At 38.4% G+C, this 17,307-nt stretch overlaps 1 protein-coding gene across 1 annotated transcript in view; it reads right to left on the bottom strand.

Annotated features, from left to right (window-relative positions):
• The window catches only part of exoc4 (exocyst complex component 4), a 149,277-nt gene that overhangs the window by 96,991 nt on the left and 34,979 nt on the right, over positions 1-17,307 (bottom strand). The window contains exon 10 of the mRNA XM_022195671.2: positions 16,108-16,196. Within this exon, the coding sequence (XP_022051363.1) occupies positions 16,108-16,196 (89 nt within the window). The remainder of the gene's footprint in view (positions 1-16,107; positions 16,197-17,307) is intronic.

Here is a 17,307-nt window from a genome sequence, read left to right as displayed (position 1 = left end):
GGTAAGCGAAAACTGGAAAGGAAGAAGTGACACATTCTAATGTGGCCAAATCTGCCTGAAATCCCCCTGGAGGGCCGCTGCTTCGTCTGCAGCACACACACCTAAGCAGACATGACACACAACTATTCATAACGATATCCGTGAATTACAGGGCTACAAACAGACGGTTACAAACACTGTTATGCATACACATGTGGCACAGTGGCTTTAAAAACGCACACACACACATGATTGTGAGGTGTGTAGTGTCACACAGAGAGCTTAAAACAAATGGCTCAACCAAAACTACATAGACACCATATTCTCAAATACACTCACACAGTGACATCCATGCAAGCCCCTGTGGTGTCTTACCGTGCACTCTCCAGCCCACATCTAATCAAGTCAGGCAGTGACTTAGTGAAATTGCATTAGCTACACTTTCCTGGGTTTGATGAGAAACGGTTTGATCCTGTGATGAATTCCAGCCATGCCCAGATTTAGGCAGGAAGAGAATGAACCTGTGATGCCTTCTTTAACACACTTCTGTGTCCCCTGAGACCAATGTGTTTCTGTATGCATCTGCAAGCCCGTGAGAGAGAGGCCTCAGATGAGGAAAGCCAGACAGGCAGGCGAAAGAACGGTCATAATCCCGAATTTACAAGTGGTTTCAATCTGTTTTGTGACCACAAGTGTAAATTTACGTGTCTGTACGGAAAAAAGAGACAATGGCAAACATGGCAGTCACTCCAAGAAGTCACTATTCTCTGGTTGACAGTGTACATGTCTCCCCATATATATATATATATATATATATATATATATATATACACACATACACTGGACCAACATTTTTTGGACAATTAAGCTTAAAAAGTAACAAAAACATCAAACGGCATTTATAGTTGAAAGAAGGTTCACAGGTAGCTTCAAGTCAATCATTCAACCAAAAATTTTTTATGTTTTCAATACTGCTTCAGATAAAAATGTAGTTTTACTTGTTAACATGTCTATATAGTACTGTTTACTTAATGAATAACACGGTAAGAAAAATAAGTCAAATCAATGGCATGGTTGAGTATTTCCACTGGCCGATTATCATGGCTGATATTTTGCTTTTTTCCCCCCCGATTACTGGTATCTGTATATTATTGGTCGATTATTGATAAATTAATTGTGCTACTTCAGGTTTGATTTCACTCTGTGGTCTCAGAAATGTCTGTGAAGCAGAGACTGCAAAAGCTGACCAAGAAACACAAGCTGTTGCCACAAACCAGAAACTTAGCTACTCTCACAGGGGCTAATGCTATGCTAATGTCTAGCAGCTAAGTTAGAAGGTGGCTACAGACTAACCTGAAACAAAGCATGGAAAACAATATTTAATAATGCTTTATGTTATGGACATTAGCTGGCAATAAAAGTGATAGAACTGTGAAAGATTAAGAAAATAAAGAAGATGTGGCTGGAGGGAGACAAACTGATAAATCTCAGCTGATCCCATATAAACAGAGAAGATAATTCACTCCCTCTGATTTCTATTTGAGATTTCGTTACAGTCTCCCTTATTAATGAAGAAGCCCAGTTATGAATGACAGGTTGCCTAGTACCACATGCTGTTTAAATATCAGATTTAATGTCAATTGATTATCAATAACCGGCATCGGTATCAGTCAAAAAAATTTCCACCTTGAAACTACAACAAACTGATTGGATTCAGACTTCTAAGGTTATATTCATAACTAAGGTTTAATTTAAAAAAAACTGTGTGAAATTGCAGGGTGAGGTTTTCTATGTTATTCTTCTTCTGTAGAACTGTTTTTATTTTTTTTACTTTTATAGTGTTTGAGCAGAGTTGTAGGTAAGCTGATGTGCTTGAGCTGCAGTCAGTGGTGAAAGAATGGGTGGCTATAAAGACAGGGACCATATAGATCTTCACATTCTAAAGGAGGCAATGGTGTAGAGTTATATCATCAGTTGTTTTAAGTCAAAACAGGTTTATTCTCATGGATAAACTAAATATCTCATCTTAATTCTCAGAGACGAGTATTTAGCGGTGTTCAGTGACCAGAGGGAGACGTTAAATGACAAAGCGGTAGATAGACAGCTTCAAACGAAGACGAAAAAGTTAGTCCTTTAGTTAATCCGGGCAAATTTCTGTTATAGCTTTGTTAAAGTTTCTTTCATGTCTCAGTTCATCCACACTAGAACAGCATCAACACAACATTTGTTTTCTCCAGGGCATCCCATAGGTGCTCTGTGAAATTTTGTTCGCTATCAGTCTGAGATTTTGATTTTCTCTAAGGCAAAATAATCTTGCCACAGGCGTCTTGTGTGCTTTGTATCATTATCCTGAAGAAAGATTCACCTCTGTCACTTGAATAAATTTTGGCTGATTGCTTTCTTTCCTTTGTATCTAAAATCCATCTGTGTGTTCACAAGTTTATGACTCCATCAATAAATACAAGTTCACCTTAGTTACTGTCAGAAAAACAGCCCCAGTTCCCACCTCTAAGCCAGTTCTACCAGTTTAGCTGAAATTCATCCCCTGGCTTTTTCCATGCAAACTTTTCTACCACAAGATTCCTTCAAGTTTAATTTGGATTTCTCCTTAAAATAATGAACACCTCCAAAAGCCACCGGCATTCTATGCTTTTTTTTTTTTTTTTTAGGAAATTTAATCCCAGCTGTCTTATTCTTTAAGCTTATGAATGATTTCCAGTGTAATTCTCTCCATCTGTACCCGTGCTCGTTCATCCTATTTCGACTGGTCTGTCAACTGAATTGCATCTTGTAATTCTTGCTGGTCTCTAAAGCATTTCTTTCTTGATTTAACTCACAATTATGCAGTCAAATATGCTGTTGGTTTCTCTAGGTCTTGCCTTTGTGCTTCCTTCCATTCTCAGTCACGAGCCCTCAGTTTCTTTTAAACTTTTCAACCAACTACGAAGGATGGGAGATGTGACAAATAAAAGCTTGTTATTCAGTCCCGCAAACACGGCGTTCGTCTGATCACAGTAGCCATGCACATCTTGTGATCACAGTCGAACACAGCTCGGATAGCGATTGCGTGCTATCAAAAAAAGGTCGAGTCAAGAGGATCAAAGACACCTGTGATCACTTGGGCTAGAGTCTGATTGGGACTGGCAGGAGGCCAACTGGGTGATTGGCATAATTGACTCACAATCATGTCCCTCACACACACAGACACACACAACAAGACTGCAAACAACTGGCTGTGCTGGTCAAATCAGCCAAAAAGTGCAAACAAGAACAAACAAGCTGGACGAACCGTGTATTTTTTTTATCTGCCATGGGGCAATTTGAAGTAGCAATACCTGCACTTTTCCACCAGTATGTGTAGTAATCGTTGGCCAATATCTAAGCGGTGTGAGGCAGCGCTCTTCCTTTGATTGAAGCCTCTAAACTGTGCTGTTAGCCAGCCTTGCGCATTTAAAGCTAAATTGTGCAAACAGAAGTGACTATATAGGATAATCCAATTTTCACCCTCAACAGCTTCATTTGTCTGTAGTCATTCCGCTATGAAAATTAGTTTGGAGTGATCAATTCAAGTAATATTTCCCATGTACAAATCAAACGTGCTTAAATGTGTGCGCATGCTTGCAAAGAAATCAGACCGCCAGTCGGCTGCATATTCACAGAGTGGAAACCTGCTGATCTAATAAGATCGGTTCCCGTGTCAATAATGTATGAATCTCTGGTCAATTCCGGGCATCCCATTCCACTCAGACTGTCTTCATGTCTGATTGGGTCGTAATGAGAGCCTTCTATTATTAAAATGAATTTGATGGGAAGGAATCTGCTGCTCCACCAACCAAGAGACCAAATCCACCCCACAGCTGAGAATAAACGGCATAAATAAATTATAATATAAATAAATTCAGGTGTAAATTGAGCTGGATTAATTATTAAAAGTGTCACAGTGGCATACAATGTGTCTCCGCGGTCTTGAATTTAATGAATTCACATCTGTCACTCGTGGTGTAACAACAATTCACTCCAGTAGCAGAATGAATATTAATTGCACACAATGTATGTTGTTTGTCTTTCAAACTTAAGCAATGTCAGTGCAGTTTATGTCTGCCAACTGGTGGTGGGAGTGTTGGGAAATCAGTTGTGCACAGATGTATGAAAATTGGTTACATATTTCAGATTTTCCTTTTTATTAATCGAGTTTTTCCACACTGAAATTATAGCCTGCCCATGACAGTCTCAAGAAGATGGACTGAAATATCCATGGATTCGTATTTACCAACCAATCCTGTCAACACGCAGAGTGGAGCTTTCTGTATCATTATTTTTCTGTCGTACATGTATGGCCGAATTATGACTGTATTATACCTTAGCATTGTGTAATGTCTAGTACTTTTATAGTGTTTGAGCAGAGTTGTAGGTGAACTGGTACGCCCTAACTGCAGCAAGTAAGGAGGGGAAGCAACATTAACATTAACTGACATAAGACAGGAGATCACATGACAATGCATTACCAGCAGTATCACTGGTGGTACACACATTTTAGTGGCCACTAGTAGGTGCCCATTGGCAGTTTTTCCATGGACCACAAACTGAAGCAGAGAAGAAAAATGGATATTTTACGTTAAACAACAACTCAGGTTATTCCAACATTCATGTCAAGGCACTGGTGGGTCTGCTGTTGTCAGCTTTCATAGTTTCACAGTTTCAGAGACCAGAAAAGGAGCATTAGGTCAGGAGTGCACCAGACACATGCCTTACGTTTTCTTCAAGTTTTGTGTTCTCGTGCACCAGGAATTAGTCTGTTGTCGAGGCGGGATTTCTATTGTAACGTCCAGGTGGCTATGAGGGAGAAGATTTTGTGCAAATGACCTGAACTGCGGCAAAATGCAATATCATGTTTGATTTTTGCATGTCATCTTGTCAGCCAATGTCTAATGAAAATCGGTCCCAATTTTTTTTTTTTTTGCCATATTTAAGTTTAACAACTTTTCCAAGAAGAATTTTGAGTTAAAGGGTCACTGTTCTGACAGTTTAAGAGATTAACATGACATGACTTCCATAAAGTCGTCCAAGGAAGTCTTTGAATTTTCTGATCGTGCTTTGTACAGTGAAAACTACATAGCTATTCAGAATAGAATAGAATAGAGTTTTATTGCCATTTGCAGTTACTTTACAGCTCAGGTACATTGAAATTTTGGAAAAATAAAGTAAAATTATGAAAAGAAATACAAATATACATTATATAAAAATAAAATAAGTAGGCATTATAAAAAGAGCGCTTGGTACGAATATATATATTTTTAAATAGATGCCTTAAATTTAATTGTATGCTAGTTTAGTTGTATATTGTACAAGTTTCAGTTGGTCGGAAACCATATTCACACTGAAGACATCTGTGTATGCTCAGCTACAGTCAAAATGTTCAAAACCTTTGGCTACAACCTGACCAAGAAACCCCAGCATAACAAGATATGAATTGATTTAAAATACTAATCTACCACATTTAAATATTGACAGCATGGGTGAATGCTTCATGTCGGCATGTGTCTGGAGTCTCATGAAGTAAACTTGTACAGCACTTTTCTGCACAGTTCAACTTTCAGAAACTTTGAGACACAACTCTGTGCCATTAAACAACGGCAAATTGACAGTGGTGAGCTCTTGGGGCAATGGACTGAGCCAGAAGACAAAAAGTAGAAATCCATCATACAAGACATGTCACATGACCCGCAAGTGGTTACTTCACCGAACCTAAATGGACTAGATTTATATTACGCTTTTATCCAAAGTGCTTTAATCGAGTAAAGTCAATTTTATTTATTTAGCACAACATGAAAAATTTGCCTCAAGGAGCTTTTCAATGGGTACAGCATACAACATTATCTGTCCTTAGATCTTCAGTTGAAGAAAGAAAATTTCCCATAGAAAAATTCAACAGGGTGGAAAAACCAAGAAAGAAACCTTAGAAGGAGCAGCGAAGGTGGGATTCCTCTTTTAGGACGGCTACGCAAGCAACAGATGTGTGAGCTGAATAGTAAGACATGTGCATGTGTGTTTCAACACCTGGGAGAACTAATCGGTCAGAAAAACAACTGCCATCATGTCTTTGATTGGACCCAGCAGGGAATCAGGCAGCACATTGTCCACCCTCCTCTCTAAGAACCTGTTGCATGCTGGGAATGCAAGAGGTGTGTGTATTTATCCGTCTGGCAGCCAGCAGAGGTACGACATACATGCCAAGGTCTCTGCAGCCTTGAGTCCCGTATGCCCTTCTTCCACCCTTCCCTCCCTCCGTCCCTCTATCGTTCCCTTTTCTCATTTTGTTCTTTTCACCAACTTCTTCAATTCGCCAGTGTGAGATTAAAAGTAAACACAGAGGTGACACCCAAAGCCACCAATAATGACATGACCAATGCTGATTAAAATTAGCCTCGGGCTGGGAAAATACGCCAAGCTCTTGCTCTCTGATTAAATGTCTGCACTGTGTAAACTATTACAACCTTGTTCTGCTCTCCCTCTGTTGTCCTCTGCATCCCCTTGTCATTTCTCCTTCTTGAGATTCCATTTTCGACTTTTGCTCACGTTACCTGGCCAGCTTGTTAGTCTAAATCTCAATGTCAAATAAAAATCAGTCTCCAAATTTGGCCATGTTTTTTTTGTTTTATCTCAGCAGGTATTAAAGTGAGATGCAGTTTAGTTTCTTCTAAGGGATATGCTAGAGAATGGGAGATATATATTTTCTCCTCTGAAATGAGAAAATTAAACCGTACAATGTTAAAACTTCAAATAGGTTAGTTTTACTCCAACAGAATATGTAGTGTTACAATGTGCTGTCCTTCATTGTAGCTTAAAGACAAGCATTTGCATTGTTTGATTTTGAAAAGTATGAGCTTTAAAGTTGTACAACAGTACGTAGAAGCTGTTTGATGGTTTGATGCAGTGCTTCATGTGTTTTGATTGACATCTTTTTTTTCCCTTAGCTTCTACCGAGATTTATTCCAGCAGAATTTGGATAATCTTCTGTTATTCAGATTTGGAGACATACAAGATACTTGGATCAATTCATAAATATTCCATAAAATGCTTTGTTTCAGTAGGTGGGTTAAAGAACTGCCTCCAATGTGTTTTTCATTATCACGCTTTTGTCCCCTAATATCACAATCAGTGGTTTGGTGAGGTACGCAAAAAATCCAATATTACTGTTACAAGCCACAGTTCATTTTCCACACCGTTTCGATGCGTCACTCTAATTTCAGCAATGGAACAACTGTAATTCAATCACTGGTCCCACAGCAGATGAGGATACAACACTGTGCATTTGTGTGTGCGCATACATGTGTGTTGGAAGAGGAGAGAATCACATATCTGATGTTGTTTTAACCATTATCATCAACCTTGCTGATATCGGTGTTCGGCCAAATTGAACATGATGGGTCCAAACACACACAAAATAACTAGCGTGAGCTAAGACAGCCTCGGTAATGTGTATATATGTCTGTTTTCAGCAGTATGCAGATCTGCTCTGTACTTGCTTTCACTGTGAACACGAATAAAGACTTTTCATAGTAATAGCCTGTCAGGTAACAGAGGTACCTTGGATTTTATCTATAAACACAGTAATGTTGCTGCAGGAATAAAGGGATTCATAAAGGTCTGACACTGGTGTAAGAGAGGAAACATCATTTTCTAGTGATGTCCCTGCAGTGTAAGGAACTTCAAGTATAGACACGGTTACATGTCATTCAAGTTTAGCATGTTGTACATGTCATGTATGACATTACTCAGCAAGCTTACTTTACACACACCAACATCTGGCCAGTATGACAGCAACCATTTGTTACTAATGTGACTTTGCTTCGCCTGTAATGTTCTACTCGGGAAAAAAAGGCCATTTGAAGGACACTTACGAACAGAAATGCACAACTTGGTTTGTTTCTGTACAGTGCTGTATTAATCCATCTTTTCTTCGTCTTCCCTTAAGTCGAGGACATAGCAATCAAAAACAGTAATGCTATTAAAGTGCTAAATATAGTAAAAGCTACATATTTAGATTTTCTTTCTCAGAAAATTCCCACTTTAAAATAGCTTAGGCATAATCTAACACAGCTGCTTCCTTCAGAATCGTAGAAAATATGAAGCTCCGGCCTCTCTCTCAAGCTCACCAGCTCACCTACAACTCTGCTAAAAAAAACCTGTAAAACTATGTCACACAACTGCAAGTATTGTTATTCGAGTAATTCAGCCAAACATGTTATAGAAAGCAACGAATGCAAGTTGACGGGATTGGTTCCTTCAGTTTGTTGTGTACGAAACCCTGAGTATCTGAATCTGTGTTTTTGTCATCAGTACACTGTAGCTTCAAGACAGAACTGCTCATATATGGGACTGACTAGATTTTTGTCAAATAATGTTGCTTGTTATAGTGCATAAAGAAAACACCATATGGGCATGTTACCAAGGTAAAAATAAAAGATAAAAAAAAGGATTAATACCAGAGTGGGTGTTTACGTTTAAGAAAAAGAACCTTCATTGTGTTGTATTTCCCTAAATTTACTGTAAGCTGAGATTGGGCTAACATTTCAGAAGAGTGTCAAAAACCTCCAAATTAACAAAGCTAAGAATATAATATTGCTTACTTACTATATTTCATGCCTATCAAATTTATTTGTTTGCACGAAGAGAACAAATGATGCAAATAAAGTCTTGGAAGAGAGACATAGGGTTTATTGAAAATAGAGTATAATTGGTATTTTACAGCACAGAGTATCTAATTAAGAATTTAAAGCAGCCTGAGTACATACAGCTAAAATAGAAATCAGTTCCACAATCTAGTACAAACATGAGGATCCTGGGGGGAAAAAACTGTTCTATTAGTTCACATTTTGTGTAATTTTCCTCAGAAAATCATGCTACTATATTCACTCAAATCATTTAGCCGATATTTACTTACACTGGCTCTATATTAGGCATGCACCATGCTTACTTTGACAGGATTGAATTTGTTTATGATTTGTTTATTGAATCTTCCATGTTGAAACTCCTACACACCCACACACAGCATCTATTAAATTCTCAGTTTACAAAGCGCATGAGAAATTCAACACCAAAAAAGGAAGACGAACACAAAAACATCAAATCGGGACGGAACATGAATGCATAAGAAAAAAAGCAAGAAGTGGGGGAAAGGAAATAAAAATGAGAATCAGGAGCATCAACAGTAGCTAAGCAGGAGTATTCGACATTCCAGCGCCGTAATCCTATAATAATTATTGACCTTTTTGCCGACAAAGTTCAATTCCATCCAAGATTCCATTTATAAATATGATAAATTATAATTGCAAAGTCAGTGGAAGTCAAGTATTGATCACTCCACAAGATTAGTGAACAACCATTATCCTTGAAATCTGCCAACGAATAAGGGGAACGAATGACTGGAGGAAGAAGAATAATTGAAAAGGCAAGTCGGTGATTCTACAATAAAAATTGATGTGAGGGTCTTCTGAAGTGTGACCTGAGAGGATCTGATTGTTGTGTTGATGTGCCTCAGAATTAGGTTGCATGTGAAAAACATGGATTGGATTGGAGCTTTTTAAATGAAGGTGCGATATTAGCTTCTTTTGGGTGGCAGTCGATGAGGGTGATGCGTCTCTTCAAAACTTCCCCCTGCTACCTTTCTGATAAGTCCAAGCCTCTGAAAACTGACCTTCCCCTTAACATAATACAGCCCACACTCCGCAATCTCTAAGAGTGTAATATCACACATCACTTGGCAGGAACACGTGGTTTGTTACTTCGCCGTACAAACAAACACACACACACTTACATGAACACGTGGCTTTCAACATCTGCCAGCTTCACCCCCCAATATCCCACCCACTATCACCTCCACCCCGCTAGACATTTTTCCATTTGCACCTCTTCTCCCTCCCCTCCCCATTGGGGTGCACAAATCAGCTTGACACGGAACACCACTTCTGGTCACCCCCACTCTCTCCCTCCATCCCATGTCGGTTCTCTGTCATGGGAATATGATGCTATTATACAAAAACTAATACAGCATTGGCTTTTTTTTTTCTCTACAACAAACTTAGCGTTAGGTATTAAGGGGTGGGCAGAAGGAGAGTTGTTTGTAACTAGATTGCTTGTGTAGGGAGTCAGTCAGGCTGTTTTCTTCGCCAGACACACTGTGAACAAGTCGATTTGAATATCAAAAGCAAAACAGGGAATGTGTGAAATAGATGTGGAACCGAGTTGATTATGAACGCATTTTTTTGGAGTAGAGGGAGGTCAGAGATGGGAGAGTTGGGAATGGGTGTGTGTGTGTGTGTGTGTGTGTGTGTGCACGTCTGCAGGGAAATTGCCAAGTTTAAAATGTGCGTGTTTGTTTTCATGCAAGCATTGTGGTGATAGGTAGTCTTTGTGCACAGCGATCACAGGGGGCGGGTTTCACTTGCCCAGGGGCCAAGGCAATATCGTGCAAAACACAATGAACGGCCACGACACAAAGAGAAATAAAAAATTTTTTTTTTAAAAAGACAGGCTGTAAATGCATTACGGCATGTTGCAAGACTGCAGTAGTTATTGAGATATATTCACACTTCACCTCCCAGATGACCACTGGGGTACTCCGATGCCGACACACAACAGAGAGGCAATAAAAAAGCAGCGGGCCAGGATGTAAAAGTCTAGCGGTTCTGAGACATGCAGAACAATATGGGGGAATGGTAACACATCTATAGCTGGAAAATTGTTATTTTCATCATTTATTCATGGGAAATGTGATCGAGTCTGGATGGGGTTCTTTGATTCGAAGCTTTGCATGCCCTCACACAGTATACACACATTCAGACAGCTGAGGATCTGGTGTATACATGAACGCTGCATACATATTCTTAACTGGCAGTCACACTACATACGTTCACATCACACATTCCAGATGTGGCCACATATGGAGCCATAATAAAGTCTTTAGATGAAGCGTTGGATTAATTGAAGCATACAAGATGAGAAGGCAAGCAATTAAGTCCCCCTGTGTGTTTGCATGTGTATGTGAGGCATGTAGATATGCGTAGCCGTGTGCATGTGCGTAATGATATATAGCGGGTCCATGCAACGCTCGGGAGACATAAATTACAGATATTACAGATTAATTTCAAACCCATTACAGATATGCGAGCGTGGAGAGGTTGCGGAACCATTACACAAAGTCGACATTAATGCCTCTGCTCTGATCTTTACTTACAGAAGATCTGGGAAGTTGTGCAAAGACACATGAAATATTGTAACATCTCAGAGCAAGTAATGCGTTTTATATTGATGTGATTTCATAAAAAGTTCTACGAGTGCACAATATATCAGCCATATATAGTGTTATATATGTACAGCAGATACATCTATGAGACGGAGGGCAAATTAAAGTTAAGATCTGAATCCTTGACTGCTACAGTGAGGATATTCTGCTGGCTGATTTGGTCAATATAGGGGCCAAGAGTTCAGGTTTCTACTTTAATTTGTCACTTGTCTGTGTATATGCCAATGACACATCAAGTATCGCTAATATTGTCTGCGTAATCACATTAATATAAAATTCATTATTTGCTCTAAGAGGTTACAATATATCACGTATCTTTTTACAACCTCCCAGATCTTTAGTAGGTAAAAATTAAAGCAGCGCCATTAATATGGACCTTGTGTAATAGGTTTTGAAACCTATCTACACATGCACATTTCTAATGGGTTTAAAATTCATTTGTAATATCTAGGACTGGGTATCATATGTATATTAATGATGTCTGATTGATGGTTAGGGTTACTGCAACTGCTTTTACATTAATGCATGAGAAACAATAATCAAATGATGTAATATAATTTATTACAGTAGAACAGTTACACGACAGTTTTCTGTGTTGAGTACTGTTACTTTAAACTCCATTATACATTTTCTTGACTATACTTTGAGACTTCTACTTAAAGTAATAGAGTGTAGTATTCATATTTTTACCTAAATAAAAGATTTGAGTATTTCCTTCACTACTGTCCACCTGTCTATCACATGAAACAATCACTTAATAATTAGAAAGGTTACCATAAGGGTCGTTCCATGAAATCAGTGCCTTTTGCGTCCCCAAGAAATAATCAGTCATACAATTATGATAACAACAAATTAATATTTCATTTAAAAATATAACATTACCCTGTCTTCTCTCCTTATTATAACATCAAATTAAAGTCAGTGAAATGTTATTTTAATTAATTTAAATTACTTTCATGCTGACGAGGGTGAGGTTTTTGGCCTGTCCCTCACTGTTATTGTTGTATGTGTACAGGACTTTTCATTTGTAAAATGTAGGCAAAATGTTAAAATTTTTACATTTACATGTAGTTTAAAGTATGATCTTATTGTAAAACAGTGTTTTTGGTAATAATAATATATATTAACCATTATAAATTACCAATTTATCGGCGTCCCCTGATTTCGTGTCAACCCTGTTACCCTAACTAAAAAAACCCTCTAAAAATAATGGTACATTCCAGATTTGACAGGATTTAAAGGAGGTTGCATCATCTCGGAACCAGGATGCTAACAGCTCATTGACAAGTAAGTTTCTCTCATCTCTGATTTGGTATTTTGAAGTTTTTTCAAGGTTTAACCAGGGGGGACAAGCATACAACGTCAATCCTGTTACCAGTTTTTAACATATAAACATAATCAATTTTCTATTTTTCAAAATATAATCAATATCTACAAGTAATTATCTTTCAAAGTACATAGCTTGCACTTTAACTAGCATTTATTTTAGCTAGCTACAAGCAAATTAGTTTAAAATGGTCAACCCTGTTACTGTCAACCCTGTTACCTTTCCACAGTAACAGGATTTGACATAATTAACAAATATTAAATAACACAGCCTGAGATGGCACAATATAGTTTCCTGTCATTTTAGACCTTCTGTGATTCCTGGCTACTTAAAAAATAAAAATTAAATATAGTTTAAATTTTACATTTTCAAAGTTGAAAAGGCACCGGTTTCGTGGAATGACTCATAATTTTTAATAGTTAAGGTCTGCACACACACAACCTAACCACATATCCACTCCGTTAATGGTGGATAAGCTACTTTAGTCAGATGTATAGTGCCTCAACAAGAATAATAGTTACTGAAAGTGCATGTGTTCTGTACACAGTCTAGAAGAGGAAAAAAAATCCCTGTTTACGCAATAAAAATTATAGCATTAACTTTGTTTGTGTAGCGCCATTGAAAGTGCTTTACAATGACGCAAATGTCATACTGACAAATAATAAACAAGATCAGGCTAATGGATAAAACCCTAAGCAAGCAATATAAAAAGAAAAACAGTGAAGTCAAGTTTTTCCCTCCCCTTTGCTACATTCCACTGCCACTCTGTTGAAAGCAGTATTCTTCACTAGTGAAATGCTAGTTTTACAGAATGGCTAAACGCGAAGAAACATAAAACTAGATAAAATAATGTAACAACGGTGGTCTCTTTTTCTTGTTTATATCTCCATACTTACTTACACAGCTACTGTAATGTTTTGCAGCATTTGCTAAATTAAGGTGATTTTGCTACAAGGCAATATCACACAATGTGTGCCGTTTATCTGCTCATCAAGCAACTCGACAACAGTTTAACTGAGAACAAACCTACAATTTAATAAGACAAATGCATTAGGAGACGGGAAGACATGCAAGCATTTAGCTTTAGTGACTAATGGAGCGGACGGATAGCAGTAGACATTTAGTAGGTGTTTGCAGTACACTATTGATGAGCTACTGCAAGTGAAATTGTTTAAGAATCAATCAGCAGAATTGCAATCAAGTTATGAAATGATTCCTGTATAATCAGAAATTTGGAGTTATGTTGTGGCTGACGGATGTTGTGCTTAGATTGATTCTGCATTCAAGTATGTGTTTGCTTAATATGTTTATTCCATTTGTCAGATTATTATTAGCAGCTATTAACTGAGAATTATTATGAATAGTGGCCCTGAAATTCCACCTTGGTGGATTTCCGAGAAAGTGTCACTCAAAAGTGCAAAATGCGGCAAATACAGCAGAAGCTTTTGCAAAACTACATGAGAATCTCTAGTTGTGACTCTGTATTCTGTTTTGTGCATTACCATTTTTATGCATTTGTTAGCGGTGCATAGCTGGATTTAAAAATGAACAATCAAACTCGTATTTCCAAGACTGTGTTGGTGTGCGTTTGAGTTAATAACTATATTGACTTGAAGCAGACCGTTGAGGGGAGAAAAAAAAAAAAAGAGTTTAGGAAACTCCAAGTAGAGAGACTGAAAGACACACATGACTAAGCTTTAAGTGTTGAGTAATCCCGGAGCCAGAAGAATTCATCAACTCAATCTCTCATTTCTAACTCTTTTCCTCTCCCTCCCTCCCTACAGTAAGTTTAATTTGAAGAGAGAGTAAAAAGTCCCCTTCCACACTGTCTCAATACATATTTTTCTAATTTCTTCCTTCAGAAATCTCTTAATGGCTTCTTCGCTGGACCCTGATGAAAACAATGACTTTTAACCTTCCTCCTTCTCCCTCCTTCCCTCCATCCATCTTTCCCCTCCCTACATCACAGTCGACTTATTTCACTTTCTAAATGATTTCTTACTCCTTCAATCTCTTTTCAGCCATTCAGGCCCTGGCCTGGGCTTGTGGTCGGTGCTACGCATTGTGACAGGTGAAATGAAAGCCCAGAGAAATCTCATCTTCTTATAAACGCTCCGAGGCATTCAGTCAGTCAAAAAAATATTTTTCCACCTTCTTTCTGAGGCACCGACAGATGGAGGGGAAAAAAAGTGAGCCGTTATGTGAAGACCATTTGGGGGTTTTCCTTTATCCACAGTTAATCAATGCTGTTCTTTTTGTAGCTGGGGAGAGCTGAGGCAGTACATTTTGCATATATTTACAGACTCGCTGCTGTCTGAGTGGCATTTCTTGTCAAGAAAAGAACTACAGCCTGCATTGTAATGTCTAAGTCAGCCATTCTTTGGTTAAGTTAAATACAAAGACAAGTCTAATTGTAGAAAAATGATGTATTTAACCCTGACAGTCATTAACAGTTGTGCAGATATTGTCAAAGGACCATGACAGACATTTAAAAATTAAATTTTACTATTGTCGTTTGGGTCCACCTCCTCCCGTTTTCATTTTATCCGTACAATGTCAACAAGGAGCCTGCTCTGAAAATCGGAATAGCAACAGACAGCAGCAAACAGCGCTGTCAGGCATTGCTGATTGAAACCTCAAGGTCATAGGCAGAGAGAGAGAGTGAGAGTAGGGGCAGCAGAACAGTTTAGACTCTCCAGGGTCTGGTTGTGTAGCTCACTCACTGTGCTATTTTGTGTGTGAATGTGTGAGTGAGAGGTTTTCAAGGCCTCTCCCTGTAGGCGGATTCTGCAAAGTCACCCCGCTCTCTGCATCTCGTCAATCTCTTTCTCTTTCGCCGTTTCCCTCTCCAGACTCCTGTTGTCTGCCTTTCTCTTCCTAAGTGCAACTTCTCAAACTGCAACATGCCCTTGCTATCTCCACAGCACCGTAGTCTCCTCTCATGCTCTCCATTCCACCTCTTCCGTCTCCCAAAATCTCTCCATCGCTGTCTGCCTGAGTCCCTCCATCTCATAGCCAGACATGACCAAATCACCTTTCACCACTTGTCTTTTCTATCCTGCTTCCATTCAAAGCACCTGTTTTCCTCCTCTTTAGAATACCTCCACTCATGCATCTATCTGTGACTATCCGTTTTCGGCAATCTTGTAGATCTCTGTTTGTTCGGCTGCTTACTTTTTCTTGTCAGCCCATCCACTCTAACCTCCCTCGCTCATTTCATCATTTCCTCCGACCTCAACCTTCACTCTATGTTCATGCTGCTCTTTTCTCTCCTGCATTATCCCACTCACTGCAAACCCTGTCCAATTTATCGTTTCTTCTCGACCATATTTCCCCGCCTTTTTCGTTGCTCTGTCAATACATCCACACCTTCTGGCCCCGTCATCTCTATTTCCCTCTTTTCATCTCACTATCTATGCACGCTTATCCATCCCAGCTATTAGGTAGCTCTCTCTCCATCTCTCCCTTCCGTTCATCCCTCCATCCCTCTCCTCACCTTGTAATTCTCCACTCTTGCTGTAGAGTTCTCGCCTCTGCTCTCTCAGGTAGGCACTCATGCTGATGGCATGGGAAGATGATTCAAACCTGCAAAACACCAAAAAAAAAAAGGATCGACAAGTGGGCACGCAACACAACAGCATAATATAGAGATGCATGGATATTAATATAATACAGATGCGTTTGTTTTGGTTGATGCTAATAAAGTAAATCTATGTTATTAATCTCACAAAACCAGTGATATTCATCATACAAAATGTAAACCCCCTCCATATTTACACCTAGATTAAGAGGAAGGCCACTTTCAGATTCAAATTTTAAGCTTATTTGATGAAGTTCGAGGATTGAGAAAATAAGACTCACAAGACTTCAGAGATACATTTATTCCCAGATTTTTGTTTTAGGTGTACCAGTCTTAGTAGGAGGAAAACAGCATAATAACTGTGATTAATTGGCAGATTTTTTCTCAGGAGTTGGAAGACTGTGGGGTGTGACATCAATCCAAGATTGGGCTTGCGAAGGCAAATCAAAAAAATCCAAAAATACTTCACCTAATATGTGCAACATTCTGTGGGGAGTCACATGTTTTCTGATTAGTGTACTAATCTCTGCATGGACAAAAATATTTGTTTTGTACTTCCCCGTTTTACTTTACTTAAAAGATTTTTTTTATTAAATTTCCTTTTGCTGGAAATATTTGTGTCCCCTGCATATGATAAGTATGTTTATGTTAACAACAATGTTAATTATGAAGTGGTGATGAAAATTCCTGGGTTTAGGTGGGAGGGGGATTATATGCAGAGGTTGTGATGCATTTTATTTCGTAATTTGATTCAGAAGTAATAAACATTACACCACAAAAAAAAACATACATGTGAAATGGCAATTTTTCAGTAATTATGACAATTAAAACATTCTATTTGTTGAAAACAACAATAGTGTAAGAGCCTTCAGCATCTCTGAAATCAGCAAAACATTAATTTATTAGTAATCTGCTTGTTATAGTACTTGTTTTCAATATGAATTAATTACTAGACCCTACCTCCTCCTTATTTACAAGTATGTATAGGCTATAAACATACCTAATTAGTTATTACTGGGTTGATTAATGGTAACCTGAAGCCCTTGGACTTCATTGTTTAGAGAGGGTCCTGATTTAATGAACTTAATAAGCCTTTGACTTAATAAATTCACTAAG

This window comes from Acanthochromis polyacanthus, chromosome 1, assembly GCF_021347895.1.
Source record: "Acanthochromis polyacanthus isolate Apoly-LR-REF ecotype Palm Island chromosome 1, KAUST_Apoly_ChrSc, whole genome shotgun sequence".
Taxonomy (NCBI): Eukaryota; Metazoa; Chordata; class Actinopteri; family Pomacentridae; genus Acanthochromis; species Acanthochromis polyacanthus.
Note: the sequence above shows the minus strand (reverse complement) of the source record. Positions and strands in the feature narration are given on the sequence as shown.